Source organism: Amphiprion ocellaris, chromosome 15 (genome assembly GCF_022539595.1).
Source record: "Amphiprion ocellaris isolate individual 3 ecotype Okinawa chromosome 15, ASM2253959v1, whole genome shotgun sequence".
NCBI lineage: Eukaryota > Metazoa > Chordata > Actinopteri > Pomacentridae > Amphiprion > Amphiprion ocellaris.
In genome coordinates, this window is record NC_072780.1 from 9,564,872 (window position 1) to 9,590,726 (window position 25,855).

The window sequence follows — 25,855 nt, forward strand, 5'->3', positions numbered from 1 at the left end:
TTGTCTAAATTCAGAAATCACTGACTTATATATGGACAAATCAGAGTGAATACTGATGAAAAACCAACAGCTATTCTAGTTTTCTATCATCTGTACGGCAAAACATTTCAGCAAAAACATTTTCATGAAAAAAAAGACATTTTTTGATCACAGTGTGTACAGCACAAATGAAAATGGGAATTATTTTCCACTTCACCTGAATCACACTGCTCAGATTATTCAGTGAATATTTTTAAATCTGTCAACCTTAATGACCAGAGGACTGAAGATCTTTGGTTTGGACTCTGCACACTGCTTGATGAAGACGTAGCCACTAAACAATGCAAACAAATCTATGTTTGCCACTTAAACAACATGTGGGAGTCTATTAGAAGCTCTTCAACATGCTCATCCCTCTTCTAGGCAGCTGGTTCATGAGATAGATATGCAAACATCTCCTTTGTTTTTGAGGTAAGCTAGACATGACATATGATTCAGGGTCAAACGCTTGTTGGATTTGTGGGGAGCGTATATGCACTTGCAATCCATTATGCAGGCTGTTCGCCCTGGTCTTCCCCTGACTGATGGCCAGAGTTATTGCTCTCATTGACGGAAGGGCACGCTGACACAGCAGGACTTTATAACAACCGTCCTCATCCCACCCGGCCACGTCCTGTGGAGCTCCATCCTGAACACCCCCCACTACCTCCCATCGCCGCTCACCGATTACATTCACTGCCAACTCACATGCACAAAAGGGGGGGAAAAAAAAAAACGCAGGAATTTTTCTTCTTGATCTTTTGCCCGTGTTCGAATGCATCTATTTTTACGACGCAAACTGTAAGATTTCAGGTGCAAGCGACATGAGTGTGGTTTTTGGAAAGGCTTTATTGTGTAAGTGAACACTAATGTGGTATTGCATTCAGTGCACACAATACAAGAGACAGAGAGATAATGAAACATTGCACAGGAAAACAAAAGGAGAATAAAAGTATATAATTTACACATCTTGTCATAAATAAAGTCTACACATCAATGAATACGAAGTGGTTCACTTTACACTAAATACACGACTTCTGAGTGGATGTGTGCTGCAGCTCCTGGAAGGCTTCTGAAGAAAAAGAGAAAACTTTGTGGTCAAAATTAGTTTTTTATGGGACAGATTTGAGTTTTCAGACAATCTTTAGCAATACAAGCATAACTGGTCTCATGTGAACCTCTGTCTGAATTAATGTGGCACATATGCTGTTAGTGGACATGTCCTTGAGAAAACTAAAACAAGGCTTTTATGTTTTTTTGTATATCTATTGTCATCTATTGCAGTTTGGTCAAATCTAACCACAAACCCAAATTACTATTAAATCAATATATTGCAGGAAAACATGCTTTTAAAATAAGAGGTGTCTGGTTAACAGAAAAAAAAGTCCAGCTTTGGTCAAATCCTTCTGCTTTCTGAAACCTGTCACACACACTGGTGGTAAGGATTGCAACACAGTGATGCAAACCAATTCAAAGTTTTGTCCATTGATCTTTTCCTCTCTTGTAAAGGAGCTGTAGCAACTTTTTCCACAGATGAAATATAGAAATGATTCTGTTACCAGATGACTGACATAATCGCTGTGTCTTCAGGACAAGGAGCTCAGTTTCACATTGTTCTTGGTGTATTGTTATTTACTGTAAACCTTTTGTGCATCTCATGTCGATGGAAAATTTGTGATCCTTCCCTGCCTTCACAATAAAAGCAAAGATTCGGTACATTGCATGAGAAACATGCAACAACTACTGATCTGGAGCCGCTCCACCAAGTTGCACATTGTGCTTCTCTGTCCACATTCCTCTTTGCTTTTATACCTATCTGCCTATTCATGCCTGAGGGAAGCGATGGAAAGACCTCAAAGATCACAAGACATGATGATATAGAAACAGAAAAGCTTTTTGAAGTAGTAGCTGAAGCAGAACACCTTAATGCAATATAAGGTATGTGGTAATAACACACTGTGCTGTCCTTTTCAAGTGAAGCTATACTCAAAAAACATGAAATAAAAGCTATCTCAAAGCAGAGAGGATCAGGGCTTGAGGAACATGTTAAATTTCCAGCGATAAAAACAAAATAACAAGCTCATCTGCATCCTGCGTGACTCGAATCTGTGTTTCAGTGTTAGAAGTGACTTTACATGTTTATTACACATCAAATGCATGAAACTAAAGACAGAAAAGTGTAGCACAGACTGGATTTTAGCAGCAGTATTCCCCTCCACGTGCTCCTCACTGTGTTCAAACACTTACAGCTAATGTCAAAGCAGAAAAGCAACAGAGTGATGCGTTATGAAAGTTACTACATACAGTACGTCTTAGAACAAGTAGTAAAATAAAACTTTAATATATAACTGCAACAAAAAAATAACATCTTTAGCTCAAATTGTAACAGTGTACACAGAACAGAGTAAGTTAAGACTACTTTACATACGTTCTGCTTATCTTTTGCAGTGGTCAGAGCAACTCTGTTCCTTTAAGGCATTACAATCTTTTCAACTTCTTCACACGTCAGTGTTTGTGGGCATCAAGAAGGGCTGCAAGGCTTTTATTTAGATCTTTGTCATTGCTCTATATGTAGCATAACTATTTTTTTCCCCTGCAGCCAAGAATAAACGATAAATTAATGTTATCTGAATATGTATAGTACAAATATGTGGAACAAGGGCCATCATTTTTGTCCGCTGAATTATTAAATTATACATTTTTTAAAGATCTAATGGTATTAGGAAGCATTTTAACTGATGCAATCCTATACCATAAACAAAATCTTGTGTTTCCAGTGTCAGATTCTATGTTTTGTACTGGAATGTGTGAGAAAATCTACTGCCTGCAGCTACTAACTCTTCACAAATGTCCTCTCTAAAAGCGAAAGAATGAGTCGAACTCTGACAGGTAAATGTCAGGAAGGTCATCAATGACATATTATCAGGTTACACCATTCAGCAGGGTGTGTCTTTCTAAAAGGGTCTCATTTCTGATAATCTGGCTCTCAGATTTCCTCTTTTCCAAGCTGTCCCTCTGATATTGGGCCCATCTGGATTATAGAATTAGAACTAGAAAGGACTAAAGATCCAGCTTGACACATACAAGAATGAAAAGGATCAGATTGAGCTTTTCCTTCTGCCGTCACCCATCTTTGACATGAACAATGTCTCACCAGATATTCTGAGGACTCTGGGATGTGTGGTCTTTGGAGCAGTAGGTACCTGAGGTGCCTGATTGCAAGGCAAAGTAACTTTAGCTTAGATTTTCTTTGTTTTTGGTGCCATAAACCTGGAGTTACAGGGGAGCTGGGAGGGTTTTCTCTGTTACAAGGGTAGAGAAGGTGGAGAAGAGGGGTTGTATTGATCCCCAGAGTAAAGTAAAATGTAAAAAAAGAGAATTCTGGGGTTGATTTTGTGGCCATCCCAGCCAGCTTGGTGGGTAAAGACGTGATGAAGTTCTGAGACTCTTGGTCTGGTTCTCTTCCGTGTTAAAAAAAAGCCAACCATAGTTGGGTCTCGGTGGATTTTTGACATCTGCAGCGTCTTTAAATATGTCGGCGATGATGGTGGTGGTGGTGGTTGTGCATGTCCTCCATTGTGATTCTACCCCACACGCCGATCACAAACGCTTCAATCTCACACTCATTGTCCCCGCGAGCGATACGGAAGTAGCCGTTCTCTCCCCAGTTCTTTCCCCAGGAGTTGGCAGCAGTCTGGAAATAAAAGTATTACACAGACTGTAAATGACAGTCACAGTAACTATGGATGAGACATAAAAATAAAATGTAGAATAATTTTAAAACGACATTTTTATATAGCTACTATAAAAAGGTCTGGGTTCCAAATGTTGGACTTTATTAAAATGCTGATACATTTTTTTTGTCGGCAGCTGGACATTAAAAGTGTGTTTTGTATAATGAAAAAAGAACCTACCCAATATTTTTTCGTTGTCCCATCAAAGTTTCTGTCCTCGCCCCACCTGGTGCACACAACAGAAGATGATGTGAGTGTGTTAAAATGAAACGTCTGATTAGTTATTTTAAACATAAGGACGTATTTGAACGAGCATCTATTACACTTATCAGGAGTGTGTTCACCTCTCATATGCTTTGTGTCTTTAGCAGAAAAAAGCAGTATGTGTCATAAGTGGTGTTAAGGTGATTTAAAAAAAAACTTTGATCTTGTTAACATCCTGAAAACAGAGTATTTATGGCTCGCCGACGCCTAGTTGCATTCCTAAATCATTCCAATCCAAAGAACACGGAATTCCCCTTTTCCTCTGCCATTTCCGCCCTCCAGACGTGGAGCAGGAAGGAGAGGATGGGTCATACGGAAGTGAACTCCACTTCAGTCCCATCGATACACAAACAGCAGACACTAACACAGGACAAAACATTTCTAAACACACAAATAAACACACGTGACTCTCAACTTAGAGCCTTATCTTTACTGTTCTCCCTTGCCAGCAGCTTTGTTCTCAGGAAACCTTGGCAAAGGGCCTGAAATTCCCACCATGCAATGCACTTTGGCCTTAGCTTAGCTGCTGCCAACGCCTGCCGTCTCTGCTCGTCACGATCAAAACATTCTCCCAAAGCCAATTCCCATCCTGTTTTTGCACTCTGGGCCTTTCGCTTCCCGAGAGACTCTCGCCGCCCAATCGCTTGTTATCTTTTATAGGGGAAAGGAATGCTGGGAAATAGAGTTGAAGGTCTCAGGCCTTGCCAGCTCAGTAGTCGGCTACCACAACAGTGGCAGCCTTGGAAACCAAATGACTTTATGAGCATCAAGTGGAGTCGAACATCGCGCTGACCAGAAGCAGCCGCATTACAAACACCTGCATTAACAACACATGACAATTAGGGTCTAACGAAACATGATTTGGATTTGTAGTGACACATACACACCTGCATCTGTGTGAGATCCCATATGCATGCCTGCCTGCATATTTATTGGTGTAGACTGAGCCAGACAGAGTCAGACCACCGCTGATCTCTTATCTGGCCGCCAATCAGCTCACTTGCTCACTAGGGGACAATGATGGGCATACCGCTGTGCCCACGTACCCCGCCCTTTGCCCAACGCCCCTCATCCCACCCCTGACCTCCTCTCCGGGGGACTGATCCCCCTCTCTCTGTCCGATGCAGTCGGGATCAGCAGCCCAGACAATGCCCTTTCCACCACAGTGGACCTCAATGCTCTTTCCACAAACTTTCCCAGGCCCTGGGCTTAAAGGAACGCACAGCTATGGGATTTGACCTATGTAAACACACCGATGCTTGTGGCTGGCAGGTCGGAGCTCAAAACACGATGCCCTTCCCAGCCGGCCACCAACACCACCTCCTCTCTGCGCTCTATCCAGGTTTAAACCTGGGCCGGCGCTGCTACATCCACATCCACTCATCCAGAGCGCTGTGAGGGATCACGGTGGAAGGAGGAGCTCAGGAAAGCTGGGAATCCTCATCCTCAGCATCATTTCACACTCTGCACAGTTTATTGACATATTGAGGCTGCAGAGCAGAAATTACACTGCAGAGGGTGTGGTTTTCGTACACGCATGGCGAACAAACATGTAAATCCACAGAAGACATTTCAGAACAGTGTGTTCTTGTGAAGTGTGTGATTTAGACGAGGTAAGTACAGGTTGGAGGCTGGGGGCTGGAGTGTTTATCACGTCTATCCATGGTATCAAGACATAAAATATAGACACATACAAAGAGAGAAAAAGCTGCTTGTGAATTGGTTGTTTTGTCTTCATCGGTGGCCAATCAGATAAAAGCTGCTTCATTCACAGCGTCTGGGGTCTTTTATTTTTTTAGAGAAAGTTGTTGAGGTCGGGCTACGAATGTTCACAAACACACATTCCTCAGTCTCCATAACAGACCCACTCACAGCTAGCTGCTCATTTTTCCTCATTTGTAAAGTGAGACTTGCAAGCAGCAACATATGATTGTCAGGACAGACACACGTCAAAACCAGCTGGAAACCAACAAGCAATTTATCACATTATATAAGTCAGAACCTCTACTGGCCTCTCATTGTCCTCCAGACAACACATAAAAAACAGCATCAGACAGCTCCCTGTGTGAATGGGCACACTCTGGATGATAACAAGCTTATTTTGACTTGGATGCGAAGAAGGGAAAAAAAGGAGGAAGCGGGGCAGTCGGCCAGGTGAAGAGTGATGATGGAGACACCACAGAGCTGGAGCGAGGCAAGAAAGACGGGGAACAACCAGAGATGGGAGGGTGGGGGAGGCAATCCAGGTGTGTCAGACGTCTGCTCGCCTGCATATTTGTGGTCGCCGAAGGTACTAGATGGGAGGAGGGGGGTTGTCTGATGGAGGAGCGGAGCCAAGGTGTGTCTCCGAGAGCAATAGTCTGGGAGGGAAGCTGATTCACATGTGCAAACACACGTGCAAGTGAGGCTTTGAATCCAATACTCAATTAAAACCTGATTCATCCTTAATAAACACTGACACGATGCAGATGCGGCAGCTGCTAAGAGAAAACGCACTCATGAAGCTTAAGGAGGAGACAAATGTCCAGACACCTGCCATTAACTTCAACTGAGCAAAAGCTTTCATCCATACATGAAAACGCATAAAATTCAAGCTCAAAACCTAATAAAAATCTAATCATGTTGGTAGGTGGTGCAAAAAAGCTTTGGTATGTGATGTTTTGCACAGTTACTGTTCACTTACCCAGTGATCCTGACTGAGTGTGTGCCATGTTTGCGGTATTGTGGCGGTTTGGTGAAGCTGACGTCAGTGTGTTTGTAGATCCCACTCTTATAGACAAAGAAGTCCTCATGGACCTCCATAATAGCTGCAAGGACAAACAAGTAGGGAGAATTAATGGGCGGATATAAGCTACACACACACACACACACTCATACAAATATGAACACAGACACACACACTCAATTTGGCTAAATCTATTAAGGAAGTGAGCAATTAAAGTCGTAACCAAACCTTGATTAATCTAAAAGCAATTAAGCAGTTTCACTAAATAAATTCCAATTTCCCCATGAGTCACACACACACACACACACATCAGAGTAGGTCTGTGTGTGTGTGTGTGTGTGTGTGTGTGTGTGTGTGTCTGTGTGTGTGTGTGTGTGTGTGTGTGTGTGTGTGTGTGTGTGTGTGCGCGTTTGTGTGAGTTTTACACCTGGACTTCGTGCAACTTTAATATTCCAAGAACTCTCTCAGGATGTGCAGAGTATGACTCTTGTTTGAAGATTGACTCAATCTGCTGTTCCCCACCCGAGAACACTGTGTGGACCTTTACTCTTATCAGCAACTCACAACGACACACAACTCGTAAGTACACACACAGACCCTCATAGACACACTTCTATGCCTTTGTGTGAAAGAATTTAAAACAAAAAAAAAAAAGGAAGCTTGATTTGAAGCCTTCCTGCCCAGACTGCTGAACAATAAAACGAGAAACTGGCACAGGCTCACAGAAAACATACACACAGACACACACACACCTACACGTGACTCGTCTATTCAAGTGGACTTGACAATGGTCCAGATGGGCACCAGAGAGTGAGGCAGTCGACTAAAGGAAAGTCAGTTGAACCCCATTGACATAAAGGCCCATCACTTCTGACCAGGTGACCGAGGTCAGGGTTGAAACTCGGGAAAGAACCATCAGGATGACAGGGTCGAACATGACTTCATCCTGGGTCAGACACCCAACACGCAGCTTCAAGGTGCTTGTGCTTTAATTTGTGGGTCCCTCAGGAGCGCAGTGCCGTTTTGACTTTTTTTAAATAGTCCCACTCGCTTGGGAGCAAGTGTTGAAATATTATTTACAAGAGTGTTCAAGGGGGAGCACACACAAAAAGGCATCACCTTACCTTGCACGGGGCCATTATCCATAATCTCCTTCATAATCTCCTTTTCCTGAGAGAGAAGATAGAGGCAACGATTTATAGGCAAAGGAGAGAGAGACAGACACAAAGATCATTACATGTCAGTGAAATGGAGAGGATGAAAACAATCCCCCTGGATGTTAGAAGTCAGATAACAAGATTGAGTTCAGCGGGGCCTCCTGGTCTTAATGCCTGGCTTATTGACTTCACAGGCTATCGAGAGACAGAAACAACAGGCTGTAATGAGTTTGAGAGGCATTAGCCGTCATTTAGCACTGATGGATGCTGGCTGATAACACCACATGCTGGCTGAAGCTCAGTGTCTGACTTTGAATTGGAGGAGATGCATACAGCTGCATGCAGAGACGATTGGGGAAGCAGCGATCTTGAATGTCACCCAATCCTTTGCGGTATGAAGGCGGTGCTTTTTCCGTGAACTCCTCTAGAAGGATGCAGATTATGAATTCAGATTTATTCATCATCTTTTTAACTTTCAAATAAGCTTGATGCACTCCTTGAACTTTTTTAAAAATTGTGCTTTTAACCATCTGAACCCGCAAACCCACCTTTCATGCCTGCATAGTCGGGTTTGAAAGGCAAAAATAAATGTAAAAATTATGCCAACAAAGTCATCAAAAATCCAGTTTTTTGTCTCTATGTGTAGTTGTGTTTATACAGAGGAGATAGGAGGAAAACCAGTTAAAAATCTAAGTAGCAAAAAATATCTATACACTGATAACACCTGTGGGTACTTTGGGAGAAATATACATGTTGATTCTAGCTTTATTCAACTTTTAGAAAACAAATAATCAAAGAAATGTAGCTTTTTTTCTAATTTATGGAGTGACAATTTCGTTATCCTGCAAAAAATACATTTTGAGTTCTCTCTACTTCTAGCCATGGTTGTACTGTTTCCATACAGATGCAGGAATTTACATTGTAGTGGAAATTAAGCCCACATTGATGATAAAAGTTCAGAGGCTGCTCAGGGTTCAGAGGGTTTAATAACATTTATTAAGTAGAGATACTTAAGTCCTTTAATTATTTACTTCTCATTCATCAGAAATAACTGCTCTTGTTTTCTAGTATGATAAACTCTCATGTCAGCTGATTGATGCTGGATTACTAACCCACAGCTGTGACTGAGCAGAAATAGATGACATGTAGAAGTCATTTTATAAACATAAATCGAATTCCAGATTCCCCTTTGAGTCTTGAAATGATAGCAGATAATGATTATGGATGGTAATATCCAGAGTGCAGTCTGTAAATTAGTATAATTCACTCACAGCGATGAGTACTCCGCATACGTCAAGATAAACTAATTCATAACAAATTACTTAATCACTCTGTATTGTAATGAAAGCAAACTTCTGAATCCTGAATCTCCTGAAAGCTGGCAAACATTCAGGTAAAAATAGATCCCTGTGAAGTTTGCTGCTCAGGACTTAATCCCGTACGAGTTCGTTCTCAGGCGAGTCAAGTATGCACGAAGAAAGTGTGCAAAAACACATAAAACCCGTGAGACAGTGTGTGTCTACTGCAGCATGAGGAAGGAGATGTACAGGACATTTACGCTGTTAGGTTAAATAACATGTTATGCTGGTTGTAGGAGAGGTGAGTTTTATGGACGTGAACAGATGTTTGCACCTTTATGTATGTGACATTGCGTGTGTTTTATTGCATTTGTGCACAGCTTACATTGGATGAGAGCCTGTAGGGCGGTGTGGACTGGTAGATGTCATTGTGGTAGTTGTGTGTGTTGGGGCAGCGCTGTGTCGCCTGCCTCTTCCCTCGGCCAATAGAGCGGCTCTGCATCATACAGCGACCGACCTCCGGCGGCGTTTGCTGCGGGGATCGGTAGGGGTAACAGTCCTCTGTTACCACTCTGTTAGGGCAGAGGGAAGATGTAGATCACTATATAAGTAATCACTGCACCATATTCACATGCAATAATGCTCATTTGGGTCGTGCTTACCCTCTACGCCGCAGATACCACCAGGCTCCATCCACACGTCCTCCAGCACAACCTCCCTGGTTACGAGTGTCACAGGAGATAAGATTTTGGGGCGACAGCTGAGGAGTCATGTGACCCATTGACTGGATGGAGATTCTGTCTGAAGCCACAGCTGGTGAACAGGATGAACAATATTAATATCGACAAGATGCAAAAGTACACAGCAACCTTGAGAGATTTCAAACTTGAAAAATGATGCAAAGTTGATTATTACTATCAAAAGTCCCTCTCAGATTGTTGATTGAACCACTTGAAACTCACCTCTGTATGTCAAAGTTACATTTATTCATCTTAAAATGGCCTAAATGCAACTCTAATTAATCACAACTGCCTTTTCTTGCTGCAGCTCAAGCACACCAGCTCCCCAACAACTCTGCTAAAACACTAAAACTACTGCAGCACAAGGGCAAGTTGTAATATTGGAGCAATTCAGTCATGCATGTTCAAACCATGAATGGATTCTGAAGAAATCTAAAGAAGCAGAGAAGTCCAACCTGCATATTCATAGGACTGGTTTCTTATGTTAGTTTGTTACATGGAAGTCTTAATCTGCACCCAAGGCAGAGATGTTCAGCTATGACTCTAACTGTCTATCTGACTCATGATATGACCTCCAGCATATAAAAAAACATCACAGGAGCATATTGTCAAGGTTGCAGTTTTGACTTTCATCAGAGTAGTTCTTTAACTGATTAAATCCTCTAAACTGTTTGTCACCAAAGGTCTTCTACAAGCTGAACAATGGAATGACCAAAATTAATGAGTCATCAGGAGGTAACATGTAAAATCCACCCTGAGGCTGAACAAAAGAAGACTTAAGAACAAGACAGTTCAGTATTTTTCCATGTAGATTTTCCTGCTCTTTCTGTATGTGTCAAAGTGATGACTATTATAATGATTTCCCAGCTGGTGGATCAATATTCAGCAGAAAGAGTGCTCACTAACATTGCAGTCCTTGCTGAATTACACCGTTTCCTCCTTTGTAGGTTGGATAGTTTGGCTTTGTTATACATCTCAGAATTTTTAAATGCCTTATTTTACAGATAACATCTCAGATCAGCTAATCCGCTGCTGATTGAGAGATGATGCTCGTATTGTTTTAGCTAAAGCTACTTCTCACACTCAAAGTAGCTTTTTAAAAAGCCACCTGTCTACTCCGGCATTTGTATAATGTCTAATGTTTAATTGCCTTTTCTAGTTTTTTATCATTGCCCTTTTCAAAGTTTGTTTTATTGTCTTATTTTACCATTTTATCAGTGCCTTTAATAGCTTTGTATAATGTGAAGTTTTTAAAGCACCTTTTAACTTCACTTAAAAGTTACAACAGAAATAAAGTTTGTTATGATTTAGATATTTTTTTCAAGATCTTTCCCTGCGTTTTCTCTACATAGTGAATTCCCTTTAGGACCGACCTGCAGTTGAGAAAGCCCAGGATGCAGCACAGTTGCCCTGATCCAGCGGTTCATGAATCTTCCCCGGCCACTTCTCTGCTGAGTTAAAGTAGGGCGGCAGGCGTTCATTCTGAGGATCCATGTTCATCTGACAGAAGGACAGAATGAGGGGAAAAAAAACATGTCAATTCCCGCCTCAGTGTATTTAAGTTATATTTATTTGCATGAAGCTAAATAACGTGACATCACTCTCATTAACAGGAAATGCATATTTCTCAGTGGAAACAGCTGGAACTCCAACATGTCAAAGGGGATTTAGAGTGAAAGTGAGAAAACAGTAGTTAGAATCTCTGAGCAGCTTGTCTGAATGTGAGTGAGCACAAACTGCAGGCTGCAATTAAAATACTTGTGGGCAGCTTTCTATGACATTTTCTGATCACAGGCTGATTACATAAGTCTGCTAATCAACCATTGGAAGGGACGTCTTCACAGGCGATTAGGACCTTTTGGCCCAGAGTCAAATCTCTGTAGAACAGACAAGAACCTTTGATCCCAAACCTCTCCGCTGGTTACATCAGCGTGAAACTCGAGTGAGTCATTGAGCTCCCAGCATTCAGCGAGGCATTCATCTCTATTTAAGACATCAGTACCGCCATGGTGATAAATCCCAATTATGATGATGAGTCTGTGATAAAGTGGAAATATTTTCCCGATTGCACACTTGCAGGTACTTCTCAGATGCCAAACATGCTCCGTCTATTAATCTCCTCTTGAGGTTGGATGCTCTCCTAATCTCCCAGTGATGTGTGATAACAGAGCTCACACTTCTGTACCACCGACTTCCCCTCTCTCACACAAAGACCTGGGCTGCACCGCATTCCTCCAATTAATGGGGAGGCATTCAGAGCACCTGATGCATAACTAAGGAATGCAGCGCCGGTCACAGATTTGTAGCTGTGGACAGTCAAAGTCCCAAAGCTCAGGCATCTGAAGCACCTGACCTCAAGGTGTAAAGAAATGCTGCAGGAATATGGCATCACGTGTGATAAGGTCATTCATAAATTCACCGTTTTCCACCTCTTACATGGGATTTTACAGAGGGGGAAGCGATTTATGAATGGACTGGCACAGGTAGGGACACGCTGACAGCGGAAGAAGGAGAAGGAGGAGGAGAAAGGGGAGGTTTTTAGAGTGGGGGGTGGATGGATAGATGGAGGGTGGAGGTGCAGACTGAGGAGGAGGTTGCTTGTAATTCTCAACCTCCATCCCTTCCATCTTCTCCGTCTGATGTTTTGGTTCCGTCTTATGTAATCTGTCTGGATGAAATGTAAACAAAGCCCGAGAGTACTGCAGTCTGCTGAGGTTCCAGACAGAGACGCCACCACATACCAACAGGCCCCCGTAATCAAGTAAAAAAATGTTTTGATCACTTGCTGCAATCGTTATCGAACAGGCGTTTAATAAATCAGAAATACGCAGGAAAATATGCAGGAGCTTGTCCTGAAATGAAAAGTCACAAGAGAACTGCAACAAGTCACTTTTTTTCCACTACATTCTCACCTGTCGGGAAAACTTCCTGCTTCCCTCATCTATTAAACCCCCAACATCCCCCTAAACACACGCCCACATACCTGACCTACATGTGTCTCACTGATGGGAACTGATGGTTTTTGATTGGCTAAATTAGTATATAAACGGCTGCTCAAACTCTGCATATTCTATTCTAGAAATGAGCTTTTCTATGCTATTATGACTTTAAAAAATGGGCTTCATCAAGCAGCTGTTATGATTTTTTTATATACAGAATGAAATAAAAGTTAAAAAGTAAAACTTTTCTGGCACTTTATAAGCTTTACAGATCCACTGGGAGTTCAAACATTACAAATACATGTAAATTTAAAAAAAAAAATGCTAACCTTGATCCTAAAATGGGGGAATACAATCTTAAAATTTCCTAAATTTTGGAACATTCAACTTACATCTTTACTTTAGCTATATAAGTGCAGCTAATATTAATTTAGAAGCATCATGTAGCTTCAGAATAACACATGATTATTGGTGACAACATGCTTCTATTTGCTGTGTTTTCTATTTTTTTTCTAATTTTAAGAAACCCAGAGCTAAAGAGGCTACACCCAGTAGCAACAAGTCATGTGGTATTCTTGTAGTTCCTGTGTGGATATTTATTCTCAGGAGGGTCAAAATTCAGAGGTCGGCTTCTGAACAGTCGCACTGGGGACGGTAATTGTTTCACGACTTGCTCAAGGGAACTTCAGCAAAGAATAAACTTAACATAACCACCCATGTATTTCTTTTGTGACTGATGTTTTTAGTGAGCTGGTCATTCTTCTCCAAAAAAAGATTAGCGTACCTGGATCTCATTCATGTTCATAATGGTTCTCGAGGGTCTCTGTGTGCCCAGACGATAGCGGATTCCTTCATCCAAAGTCATGCCATAGAGCTGACTGTAGTTAGCTGCCTTCCAGCTGAAAACAGAATAAAAAAGAGGAACAAAGTCATGTTTGTAAGTATGAATATCCTCAAATGCCATCAACTGCATGTTTCTTTGTGTGTGCGTTTGGTTTTTACCCATAGTTTCCTCTGTTGACAGCATGGATGATGTCAGGCTCCATCAGACAGGCGTTCTGCTCACATTCCCAACGTCCTGAAGTCCCACATGTACTACAAGAGACAAAAACAGAGAGTGAGTGCCATTGAAAGCCATTAGCAGCAGGAATTACATGAAGATAGCACCAATTTCCATATTTATGTGACGTCAACAGCTAAAATAGAAAGAACGCGTCAGACATAGACCAGCGTGCAGAGGCTCAGTGGAATTCCCAAATAAGAAATAAGTTGAGAGAAGAACATTGTGAACTGGTACAGACGTGAAAAAGAACGAATGAGGGAGTGAGAAAAACAAAGAACGGTTAAAGGGAACATTCATCCTTTTAAGGCTGCAGAATGTGGATCCGTTTTTAGTCAGATTGAAAGATAAGAGAGCAGGATATTAATGACGACGCACAGATGTTTGCTTTGGGTATGCTCAAAAATAGAGAATCTGCTTTGCGATGACTCACTGTGAGGGAGTGTGTGTGGAAAAAGTACTATCCTTAGGTTGTATGGGTAACCATACAGCAATATAAAATGTAAGGGGAACACATAAAAGTAAAAGTTCCTATTTTTTAAATGAAATGCAATCAGCAGATACTGTTCATACTCTTTATACAGAGTGCTGCTTTCAGTGCCACCTTAGTGTATACAATACATAATACAAGATATTGTATAATCAGTAATAATGTATTATAATTTGTACCATAATATGCATGAGATTCCAATTTTGAACAAGAAAGTAATCAGTGATCAACATTGTTAAATAAATCTGGTGGAGAAAATAACTTCTTGTTTCTCTCTGAAATGTGGACAAATGTGAAATATGACAGTTAAGTAGTGCACTTGAAAATTGTACGTGTAGATTGAATACTAAATCACACAGATGAGTAAACACTTCAGCTTGTTTAATGCTTCAAATTAAATTACTAAAAGTCACTTAAATTAAAAACTGTTTAATTGAAATCTTCCAATTTTGCAGATGAATTATTTTGCAGTTTGTCCCCTAGATTTCCTAAAACTGCCTGTCTTGCTTAAACTTTCTATTATTTACTATAAAATATCCATTAACCTGGACACATGTCTTGGCAGTACTGGATTTAGGCACCTTATGAAAAAACTTGGTTGGTTTCTTGGCTGTCTGACAGTAAATGTTTTATTCTCATGCCTCTCTTGAGCTCTTGAAAACTTCCCTGTTAAATTAAGTTACTCGGACTATAAATTAACTATAAATTTCTGTGTGTTGCAGCCAGAAGGTCAGCTGTTGTTCTGGGAACGTTATAAAGTCTGTGCATTAGTGGGAAGGAGGGATGGAGGGGCGTTTCCCACACAGGCATGTAAGGACATCTAGCTATAGAGCTGACTGCACATGGGATGTCATATTTACAGAGAAGGGACCTGCCCAAGGCAATCATTAAACACACACAGTGATGAATCGTCCTTTAGTCACACAGGAAGCTACAGACAGTATCATTTCTCAAACGGTACCTACAGTGCTTACAGATATACTCCCAAAAAACAAAACCAATATGAGGAAAGCGACCTTTAGCCTTTTCCTCCCTTCAACAGGTGAGCAGCACAGTAGCAGTAAGTTAAAAAAACAGCAGTACTGACACATTAATACTAGTGTCCACACAAGGAAAGGTGTAACGGCAGATTTATGAAGGCAGAAAGCAAAATATGAGAGCGTTGAGGACCATATATTACACATTCCCTATTAAAAACAGACACTTTCTTCACCTAAGAGACCGTATACACAGAAGTGGACGACATGAGCATATCTCACTACAGCTGAACACTGATCCTGTGGGAGCAGAGCCATGTTTGTGTTTTATTCACGATAAAATACATCCACAACATCTGAGAAAAACTACACAAGAGCTTCGAAATTCCAATCTGGCACTGGCTGCTGTCCAATCTGACAGAACAGAAAAGAGCGACTGCCAAATCAAAGCAGAGATAGTTGCTCCTTGGGGCTGTCAAGGCGCCACGTTTCAGATCATTTGGGGCAAACAAAGAGTTATCGGGATGTCAACAGATTCAGGGAGGAAAATACCGCAGCTGTAAATCCCATTAACACAACAAAAAGCCGCAACACGTATCACGGTTTATCTTCACAGGCACAACAGTAAACATAAGCGCTGCTTCATTACCTCAGACTCAGTCAGAATGTGCTGTGTCTAGCGCCCACCGAGATAAAACCGGAGATCGAGAGAGTTTATATTGATGCCACAGCACATAAATTAATTAAGTGTAGTTGCTATACTTGGTTAACACTAGCAAGGTGTCCAGATAAGAGCTGCTAATCAGAGAATTTGGAGGGGAAAGCGGAAGCCCCGCTCTCCGCCCTGCAGCCCTGCTTCTCGAAGAGCTGGGAGGACGCACACTTGGGAAATTAATAAGTGGAGAGAGTGGGAGTAGGAAAAGGGAGTGTGTGCGTGTCCCTCTGTGCCAAAGTCATGGCCCAACTTTTCGTGCACCCGCGTGTATTGCCTTAACAAGCACGTGTGAGAACGTATGTGCATAAGACTCTTTTGTTTGACGGTGAAAGGCGGGGGCGAGCACACAAACGGTGTTTTCTGGTGACCTGGAACACCAGAGGCTATTTTCACCATGCAGCAGTGTGTTTGCTCAACCTCCACAAGTGTTTCCTCAAGGAGAAAGGTTAGTGCCGCAGGTTAACAACTTCCATCTTTGGCTGCCTGTGCTCCCATAAGACCCTGCAGTCCATCCCTAATTGCGCTGCCTTGATAAGACTCATGCTTCAGGCCTTTTAGACTGACGCAGTGCAGCCGCTGATGTGGAGATCAGCGGGGTCAGCGTCTTTAGACACGGAGTGACAAACTGCCGCAGTCTATTCTTGGTGTATTAAAATAAGATACAGACACACAAGTGGAGGCTAAATCAACATTTGCCTGCAAGTGAGCGTGTTCACACATGTACTACACACACACACAAACAGTGACTTTGAGGAACATCAAATGGCACAGATGTGAGAAACCACAGCGGAGGACAGGTGAGGAATTTAGTCTCTGCTCTTCCTGCCTTCACACACTTAACCTCTCCTCCCTCCAGTCTCTCCAGAACTGCTGTACGTCTCCTTGACTGCCTTCAGTGTCATTCAGGAAAATAACGACGGCTACACAGACAAGGCTGCCCTCAGTAGAAGGCCGCTGAGATAAGAAACACTTCGAACTTTGTCATGGTCATAATGTGAAAAACTGCTTAGAAATTTGAACTGAACTGAAAAAGCAACGCAACTCTGTCAAGGAGGAGTCACTAAAGAAGAAATTAGCTTTATATCCAGGATCCTTTCAGTCCTTTGAAGGAGAGTGGCTTTTTATCTGCATCAAAGTGAAACTCTGGAAGCTCAAAAGAAACACGGCTTCAATTATGATTAAATTTGCCATATTACTCAGTGGGAGAGATGAGAGACATTTTTGGCACATATAACTGCAACAAGATATGAGAAAATTTAGCATGCAGCTTGTTTTGATTTATTCTCATTTGCTCTTTCCCCTGTTGCAGACACAAAACCCTAACTGTTCTTGTTTAATGATAAGAGAAACATGTGATTTTGATAAATTATTTGATCAGTATCAGTCTGCAGACTACAGAAAGGACTTAGCATGCTTTGCCAAGAGGTCGCTAATACAAAATGACCGCAGACTAGGGCCCCATAATTCATCTATCTTTGAAATAATTTCTTTTCAAAGTAACTGAGTAACATCTGAGGTAAATTCTAGAACATTTACTATTTAAGCAAACAAAAAAATAATTACCAGTGTGAATCATTCTTTCCATTGCTAATTAGATATTTAGCATGTTGGTTCAGCTTGTTAGAATGCTTATGTGGCACGCCTAAAAGTTGGTGACCACATTTTAATTGAATTAAATTATATTTTACAATATCTCATATAATATAGTATAATATTTAAATTAAATAAGGGACAGGAAAATAGCAGAAACCAGAGGGTGGAACTGTTGACATTGGCACTGTTGCGCCTGGGTCACCTTAGGGCAGGTGTGTCAAACTCATCTCGATATCATCGTCTAGTAACAAAATACAATTTCTTCTTCATCAAGCCTTAAAAAAGACTAAAGGTTTCTTGTGATCACTGTCCTCCAGGTTTTAGTGCGGGTCATCATGTAGGTCAGTGGAGGTCGTGGACATTTTTAACATGAGCTAAAAACACTTTCAGGGCTAAAGTCCTTTGTTTACCATGTAGAGGTTGGAAGCTTACAGAGATTTCAAATAGCTTAGATGGTATAGTCAACACCTTTCAAAATATGCTAAGAAAGTTCATGTTTAAATGTATTTGCTGACTTGATGACTCTGAAAACATAATCATGTCAGGTTTAACAACCTTAAAGCTAAGATTTGTACACTCCCTGTCCCAGAAGTGGAGACTAGGAATGCAACTGTCTCTTTGCTGGACACATATTCCTGATAAACTGTGTTTTCTTATTGTGTGTGTTTTTAATTCTATGTAATGTCCAGTCTTTTATCTAAACCTCAAGTGTGTAATAAAACTTGACTGATTTATTAGTTCATTGTCCCTTTTCTGTGTCATTATTTAACACCCAACAACCATGACTGTGAGCCAGTAGAGCTCTGAAACTAAACGGAATTCAGCCCACAAATTATGGATGAGGAGTTGTGCAGGTAAAAAAGGGTCACCGTTTGTTTGTGAGTGTATAAACGTCATGTGTGTCTAAGGATCATGTGATCAGTGAAAGATTTTCACTCGATACATGGATGTAAAAGTGAACATCACTGCATAAAGCCACCAGTGATTTTATCATTAGAAACACATGCTGTAAACACACATTTTGCAACCCACAGAACTTAACTCTAAACTGTGCAAATCCCACAGGTTTTAAGAATACCAAGTACTGCACATCAGCGAGGAATTCAGAGAAATGTGATGCTCAAGACAAGCATAGTTTTTTTTTTATTTGTTGTAGTGGTATAGCTCTAAAATTATTATTTTTTTCCTACATTAGCAGAAAAATTTTTACACAGGTAGAGCTAGAGGTAGAGCACATGTGGACAAAACAGTCAGAAAGTGAAGGAAAAATGCTACAAACTTTAAAAGCTGCTTAAGGGGCGTTTAAGGGGGAAGCCCAGGATTTAAGAGGCTGAAAGAGAAATGGATGAAGACAGAGGGGTGTACATACCATAAATTGCAGTTCTCTTTGTATGTTTGCCCAGTAAAGAACCTGTTTCCATTTCTTTCGCAGACGCCTGAGAAGAGACAAAGAGGTGCAATTTAATATACATGGGTTTGATGCGGCTAAACAGCAAAGATCCCACCGCTAATCTCAAAGAAAGCTCAAACACACAGGCACCAAACTCACATTTAATGGAACACAAACACACTGGCCGTATTCCTGCACTTGCAAACCACAATAAAAAGATGTTAACAACTAGTGTGTGTGTGTGTGTGTGTGTGTGTGTGTGCGCGCATGCAGAGTATACACACAGTGAATATGTGAGGTCTAAGGAGCTCTGAGCTCCAGTAATCCAGCGTAGGAATGTGGCGTTAGCTTCTTTCCTGCCTTCCCAGGCTTCCCGGGGTTCTTGTCACGCTTTAACCAGTTTACACTCCACTTCGCCACCCCCAGTGAAACACAGGGGAAACCCCACCTCCCCCACACCTCACCCCCATCACATAAATAATCAATACGCTGCACCGGTGAGGTAAAGTCCACTCAGCATCGTCACAGACTACAAAAACGATGCGGCAGTGACACGGCACTCCCTTTAGAATTAATTTAATCCAGCACACTTGAAATTTAAGCCCTGCCTGCTTACAGATAGTGAAAAGTTATACTGACATGGTGACAGACTTACAGTTAGGTTTATCTACGACCTGATTTACAGTGGAAGGTGCTGTCAGTGTGAATTTCATGTGGAATTTCAGGCATGAGCCGGCTGATAATTTACAGCGCGAGCATGTTTCTTGGCCTTCTGGTGCGAGGGCCTTGAGCTGATAGTGTGATTTATGACTGAGGGCCTTAAAAACTATCTTCCCCTCTCGCAGCTGTCTCACCCCATATATGATAACTCGCCCCCCCCCCCGTTACTGCAGGGCTACCGCGTGTGACAAGTTACACATTAATAGGAAGGAATTTATGCAATCTGCTGAAATGACGCTATGTGCTGTTGTGACACTTTTGAGGCAGTGAGATGAAAACGTGTGTTGTGACAGTGACACAGCTTCCCTCCAGGCTGAATGTGTGGTCAGATAAGCGGTTCACACCTCCTGAGTCCCCCACCTTGTGGACCAGGGACCACATACCTGCACTGACCCCTCTGCCCCCCGTCCTGCACCCATTGTCTGCCTCTCCCACCCTCCACATTGCCCGCATTCTTTCTCCTAACCTCCATTCATCCCTCCGCCTGCCCCTCCTCACTCCGTCTAGGTTAATAAGAAGCCTACTGTTCACTGCACTGTTCTCAGGTACTGTCGGCCTTTGCTCTCGTTAGCACGTTTTACACCTCCGCACTGAGAGAGTGGTGCTTTAACTGTCCAAAGATAGTCCAAATATAGTCAACTCAACAGTTACACTGAGGGGAGGAAATGACTTAAATCTTATCTACTTACTGACTATATGGAGATTATTGAAGGGTTCTCTTCTGAAATTTATCACACAGAAGAGGTCTAAAGAGATGGTCTGTTGAACCGTATCTGTATCACTGCTTTATTTTTCCTTAATTTTATTTAATAGGTTCAATGTGTCAATTTAGAGAAACACATGAGGCAACTAAATGGGTGCGAATTAAAAGTTAGTTTTACCACTGAGTGCCTCAATAGACAGTGATCCTTTTTCTGCATTAATGTAGTACAGAAAGGAACAGAAGAATGGTTGCATTCTCTCCATTTCATATTATTTTAGGACACTGAGGGATGAGTTCAACAGGGGATTCAGATTATATTAAAAAAAAGAATTTCATTTGACCCCAAGTTGTTTCTACTGGGTCTGTATAAATCAAAACTACAATAAAAATGAACAAATGTCGATGAACCTCAGCTGTCCAAATGCCGAAACGTTGATATGAACTCTATGTGAAACACCCGAATTTAACAGAAAATCATGCTGAAGTATTAGCGTTTGTTGAAAACCTTGCAGACTTTGTATAGAATACATCAGACGTCTTATTTAGGATAACAAACATGGATTACCATCTGCCATTTTATAGGAACAGTACAATGATTATTTCAGCATTTCTGTATGTTTTTGTTTGTATGTTTGTTCCAAATATATGAAGATATTGTTTTAAAAAAAAAAAAACATTTTTCCCCTATGGTAATTTTCATGCAACCCCCCACCTGACATTCTAAAAGCAGGTTTAAAAAAATAAAAGCAGGTATGTCGTTGTAATTCATTTTCAGGTGTCATGCTGCTTTGCGTTGTGGTCCAGCACGAAGCTCGTCAGGGTTTCCTGACTGAGCTTAACTAACTATGACAGGCCCACACACACCCACAAACGTCACCGATGCACACACAACCACATTTGCGGCCTTACATACCAATGAAAGGCGGCTCCACGCCGAGACAGTGGCCCCAGAAGTCGGGGCAGCAGTCGGACACAGTGCGGTTGCAGAACAGGTCGCAGTAGCAGATTGTGTCCAGGTAAGGCACCGTGCAGAGGTCGTCTCTGCCTGGGCAGCAGCCTCCTCTCCTCTGGCAGTACGAGCCGAACGGGTCCCTGATTCCTCCGACATGTAGAGGGCTGGCCAGCTCCCTCTTGGTCCTTCTGGAGAGGATTCTGTCTGCGGTGCCTCCTTCCACCACCAGGACCAGCGCCAACGCCGTCAACAGGATGACCCTCATTGTAAATCTGTGAAAGTCGGGGGCGGAAAATACAATATAAGAGGACGAGATAAAAAATAATATTATGTGAGCTTTCGGCCTGCTGTTCTCCAGAAGACACACTTCGAATGGTTCACAGGACAAGAGGGGAAGAGGTTACAGGGTGAGCTGCGTAATTGGGGTATGACTGCTGCCAACACACCATCCACCTCCTGCTGTGGGCTTCACACACACACACACTAAGCGACACACTTAGTAAAACACACACACACACACACACGGCAGATAAGTTTCAATAGAGCTGGCAGCAAATGGTCCAGATAGAAGCCCATGTGATCCTTGGAGATCATCTACTTATTTTTCCAACTTTCCTTTCAAGCAGCCAAGAGAAACTGACGCGAAATATGAAAATACACTCAGTAAGACAGTGATGGAAAACAACCACGCAATGGCAGAAACACAGAGTGCTTTAAAGCCTCTCTCCAGGCTTTGATTTGAGTTATTTTCCATGAAAATTTCCTGCTTTAAAATGAATTAGACTTATTCACAGATTTATGAAATCCCTGCTCACCGTTGCTCGAGCACACCAGCTCTATCAATCAATCAGTCAATCAATCAATCAGTCAATCAATCAATCAATCAATCAATCAATCAATCAATCAATCAATCAATCAATCAGTCAAGTGCCATGCCATTCAGCGTAGGCGATCATTTCTCTCCATCTAATCCAATCTTTTGCCTTCTGAATTGTGACTGCTGCCCTTTCCACGTGTAGCCATGATGTTAGTCCAGCTATCATTTTCATTCTGTCTGCCTCATCCTCTCTTCCCATTAATTCTTACAATTGTGACGATATATTCCAGGGTCTCTTTCCTTATGATGTGTCCAAAAATGTTGCTTGCCATTTCCTAATTTTGTTCAGCAGTGTATAATTTGTGTTTAGTGTTTTTAAAACATCGTCATTGGTTATTTTGGCCATATAAGACCACCAGCTCACCTGCTGAAATACTGCAAAATTATTACCACACAATGCCAAGTAACATTGGAGAAATTTGGCCATACGTGCTTAAACCAAAAACCAATTCTGAAGAAGAATAACGATACAGAAAGCTCCACCCTGCAAGCTGACAGGATCGGCTCTTTAAGTTTGTTCGCGTGAAACCCTGCAAATCTGAATCCATATTTTTGAGACTGTCGCTGCAGTTTCAAGGCGGAAGCTTTCAACCATGAATATTTATTTTGCCCATAATGTGCCTTCTAGCTTACAAAAAACACCATATGGAAACTTAATTTTCACTGAAGGGGGTCTTTAAATGTGTTGAATGTTGGATGATGGGGTCATTTCATGAATCAGGTCTCAGGGGAGGATCTCTAACTATCCTAAATTTCTTCTCTCTGCTGTCTTTGTTGGTATTTTTATTTCAATTTTCACACTATGCATTTATTTATAATATGCCCCTGGTTCGAACAAAGGTCAAACAATCAACCGTATGCATTGTTTGTTTGTGTCGGTCTCAGGCCATTGTGACTCCTGGCAGGGTCAGACCGCTGCTTACATAAATAGCATCATTAATTATCCAATCAGATCTCCGGACACAATGGTCACTCTGCACATAAAGCAAGGCTCCGGAACAGATCTTTGCTGCGCTGTTTTCTGCATGACTGCGCCTTTAGTTGGAACGCACACACACACACGGACACACACACACATGGACACACACCAGCATATGGCAGCACTGGGATGGGCAGGTCTCCTCCTTTACACAAGTGTTTTGTTGTGGCAGACTCTGAGCAGCGGTGCAATAAAACTCCCACCAGTCTGCTCACTGAGCTGCCGAGACCTTCAGGTCAAGCTGTCAATGAAAAACACCAGCAGTGATGATCATAATGAGGCCTGCTGACAGCGCCTTCATCCTTAACGTATACAGAGCAGCTTTGTTCTCCTAAAGACATTTACACCAGGGTTCTGAAGGTAGCTTGAACGTAAGAAAGCCTCTGATTGTGTTCGGCACAGACAGTAGTGATTGTTAAAGTGCATATTCTGAGCCACAATCCATCCTGAAAGTCAGGATTTCAAAGATAAAAGCAACAAGAGTCAATAGTGATGAAAGATATTAGAGCTTTCACAACATAGCACAATGAGCACTGCAGTTCCTTTTAGTCTTGAGTGTCACAGAAGCTGCCATATGGCCCATCGGTGCTCCTGACAGCTGTAACCAAGTTACTGATCCCACACTGCAGCCACAGGACAGATGAACCCTCAGCACCCACTTAATATCGCACACACAGACAAACATGAGCATGAACACGTCACACACAACTGAGAACTGCACAGTTAGCGTCACATCTGGACTTTTTTTCACAGCTTCAGGACCACAGCAGCCACAAAAACTGGCTTGATCTCAGTAAACTGAGCAGCATTTAGTGGTAACAACTCAGACATTTAGTTTGCAAGAAAACAGCACAATAATGTTTTAATTATTCAATGCCTCAGACACTAGAAATTAAATCACTTTATCTTTTGTCAAATTTCATTGGAACCAGAATTCTCAGTCAGATATCTCAAAGCCTCGACACCAAACAAACTTTAATTTCCCCTCTCACACATATCTCTCTTGAACTTTGAGATATTGCTGCACCACCCGCCAGATAATTCATTCCTGGCTCAGTTTATCTGTATAAAAGCCCTTTCATGTCTGCTTCCTTGTGTGTCACACAGTCCTTGACTATTCTCTGTTTGGTTCTATTTGTAAAACCAGCCACCAGGTCAAGGCAGTGCAGAGCATTTATGAAACTGCACAGGTGTCGAATGAGCACTGCAGCAAACCAGGTGAGCGAAGGGATTACTGGTCTGGGTGTATCATCAGTCTCATTGTGAATTACACAAGAGGAGCAGCCACACACTCCCTGGACCCAATAACCTTTTGGAAAAAAATAAAAACTCTCACCAGTCCTCATATTCTTGAATCTATTGATACTATCTTGCATATTGTGCACCACAATCCCACACCCAGAAGGTAAATAGGAGCAAAAAGCTTGACTAACATGTGATCTGAGGTAAAGTTAAGCAGAGAAACAGAATAAAATTAAAAAGGTGATGATCAACAGACTCAAAAGAGAGCATGAAAGTTTACTGTAATTCAGAAAAGTAACTTGAGAATAGTGTAAGGCAGGCTGTGACGTTCAGGCTGCACCTGCCTGGAATCTGCTATAAAAAAAGAAAAAAGGGGCTGCTGCTAAAGAGTGAAGAAAATGGTTGTTACCTTAGTTTGAGAGAGAAATCCTGGTTTTGTAATCCAGTATTTAAAAAAAAAAAAAAACTGTCAAACTTTGTTGCTCAGGAAGTCATTCACAGGTGGAGGGAGTTTGGGTAAAAGGTCAGTCTTTGCCTTTTCGTCTGCTCCTCAGTCTCTCACAGGATCTGCTCTGTCAGACTCAGTCTTCTCTATATAGAGGCAGCCAGCAGACTAACCACTCCCCCGACCCCCCTTCACTCTCTGTCCCCTGCTTCACTGCCTCCCTCTTGCTCACTTCTCTCAATGTGACTCCCACAGGTCGGCTATCTCCTCATGCTTTTCCTCTTCTTATCAGACTGGAACCTGCAGACTGAAATGCACTCAGACCCATCTACATTCACTCTGCTCGAACTTTCCACTGTCACTTTCACTAACAGCCGGGATTTTTTCTCCCCCTTCCACAATCTGTTTCTTTTCCCATGCAGGGTCAAATCGACTTGAGGTGGACACAGTGGTGAGGACTGCTGACCTCCTGTCTACCATCTAGTGGTAACAGGTTGCATAACTCCACCCCAACAGGCCAGAGAATTATGGGATAGCATGTGGAAACCCTCCCAGCTTCTAGAAAGTTACAAACCAGTCTCTGGAGGTGACGTCTTGGCAAGAGTTGGTGTTAAATATTGTGGATGTTTTCTTTCTGCGTGATTCACATGTCAGTTATCTTGAATCTGTTTACCCTGTCAGTCTCAGTTTTGTAACGTCTCCTCCTTTCCAACCTCAATAGATTCAGTCCAGGACTGAGATATCTACACAAAACCAGCAAGATTCATGTGCAATATTAAACATAGCAATTAATTAAGGGATATTTTTCTGGCTACAGTTATTTTACATCTACAGACT

The 25,855-nt window shown here is 41.9% G+C and overlaps 1 protein-coding gene across 1 annotated transcript; it reads right to left on the reverse strand.

Moving 5' to 3' along the window:
• Positions 1–849: 849 nt before the first annotated feature.
• On the reverse strand, positions 850–25,382 carry tinagl1 (tubulointerstitial nephritis antigen-like 1). The gene is made up of 12 exons (XM_023285162.3): positions 24,983–25,382; positions 21,437–21,747; positions 19,080–19,146; positions 13,878–13,970; positions 13,660–13,774; positions 11,310–11,436; positions 9,859–10,009; positions 9,582–9,768; positions 7,866–7,911; positions 6,700–6,823; positions 3,933–3,978; positions 850–3,712 (listed from the first exon to the last, which is right to left on the reverse strand). The coding sequence occupies exons 2-12, from the start codon at positions 21,738–21,740 to the stop codon at positions 3,545–3,547; spliced, it is 1,428 nt and encodes a 475-aa protein (XP_023140930.1). The 5' UTR covers positions 21,741–21,747; positions 24,983–25,382; the 3' UTR covers positions 850–3,544.
• Between the last annotated feature and the right edge of the window lie 473 nt (positions 25,383–25,855).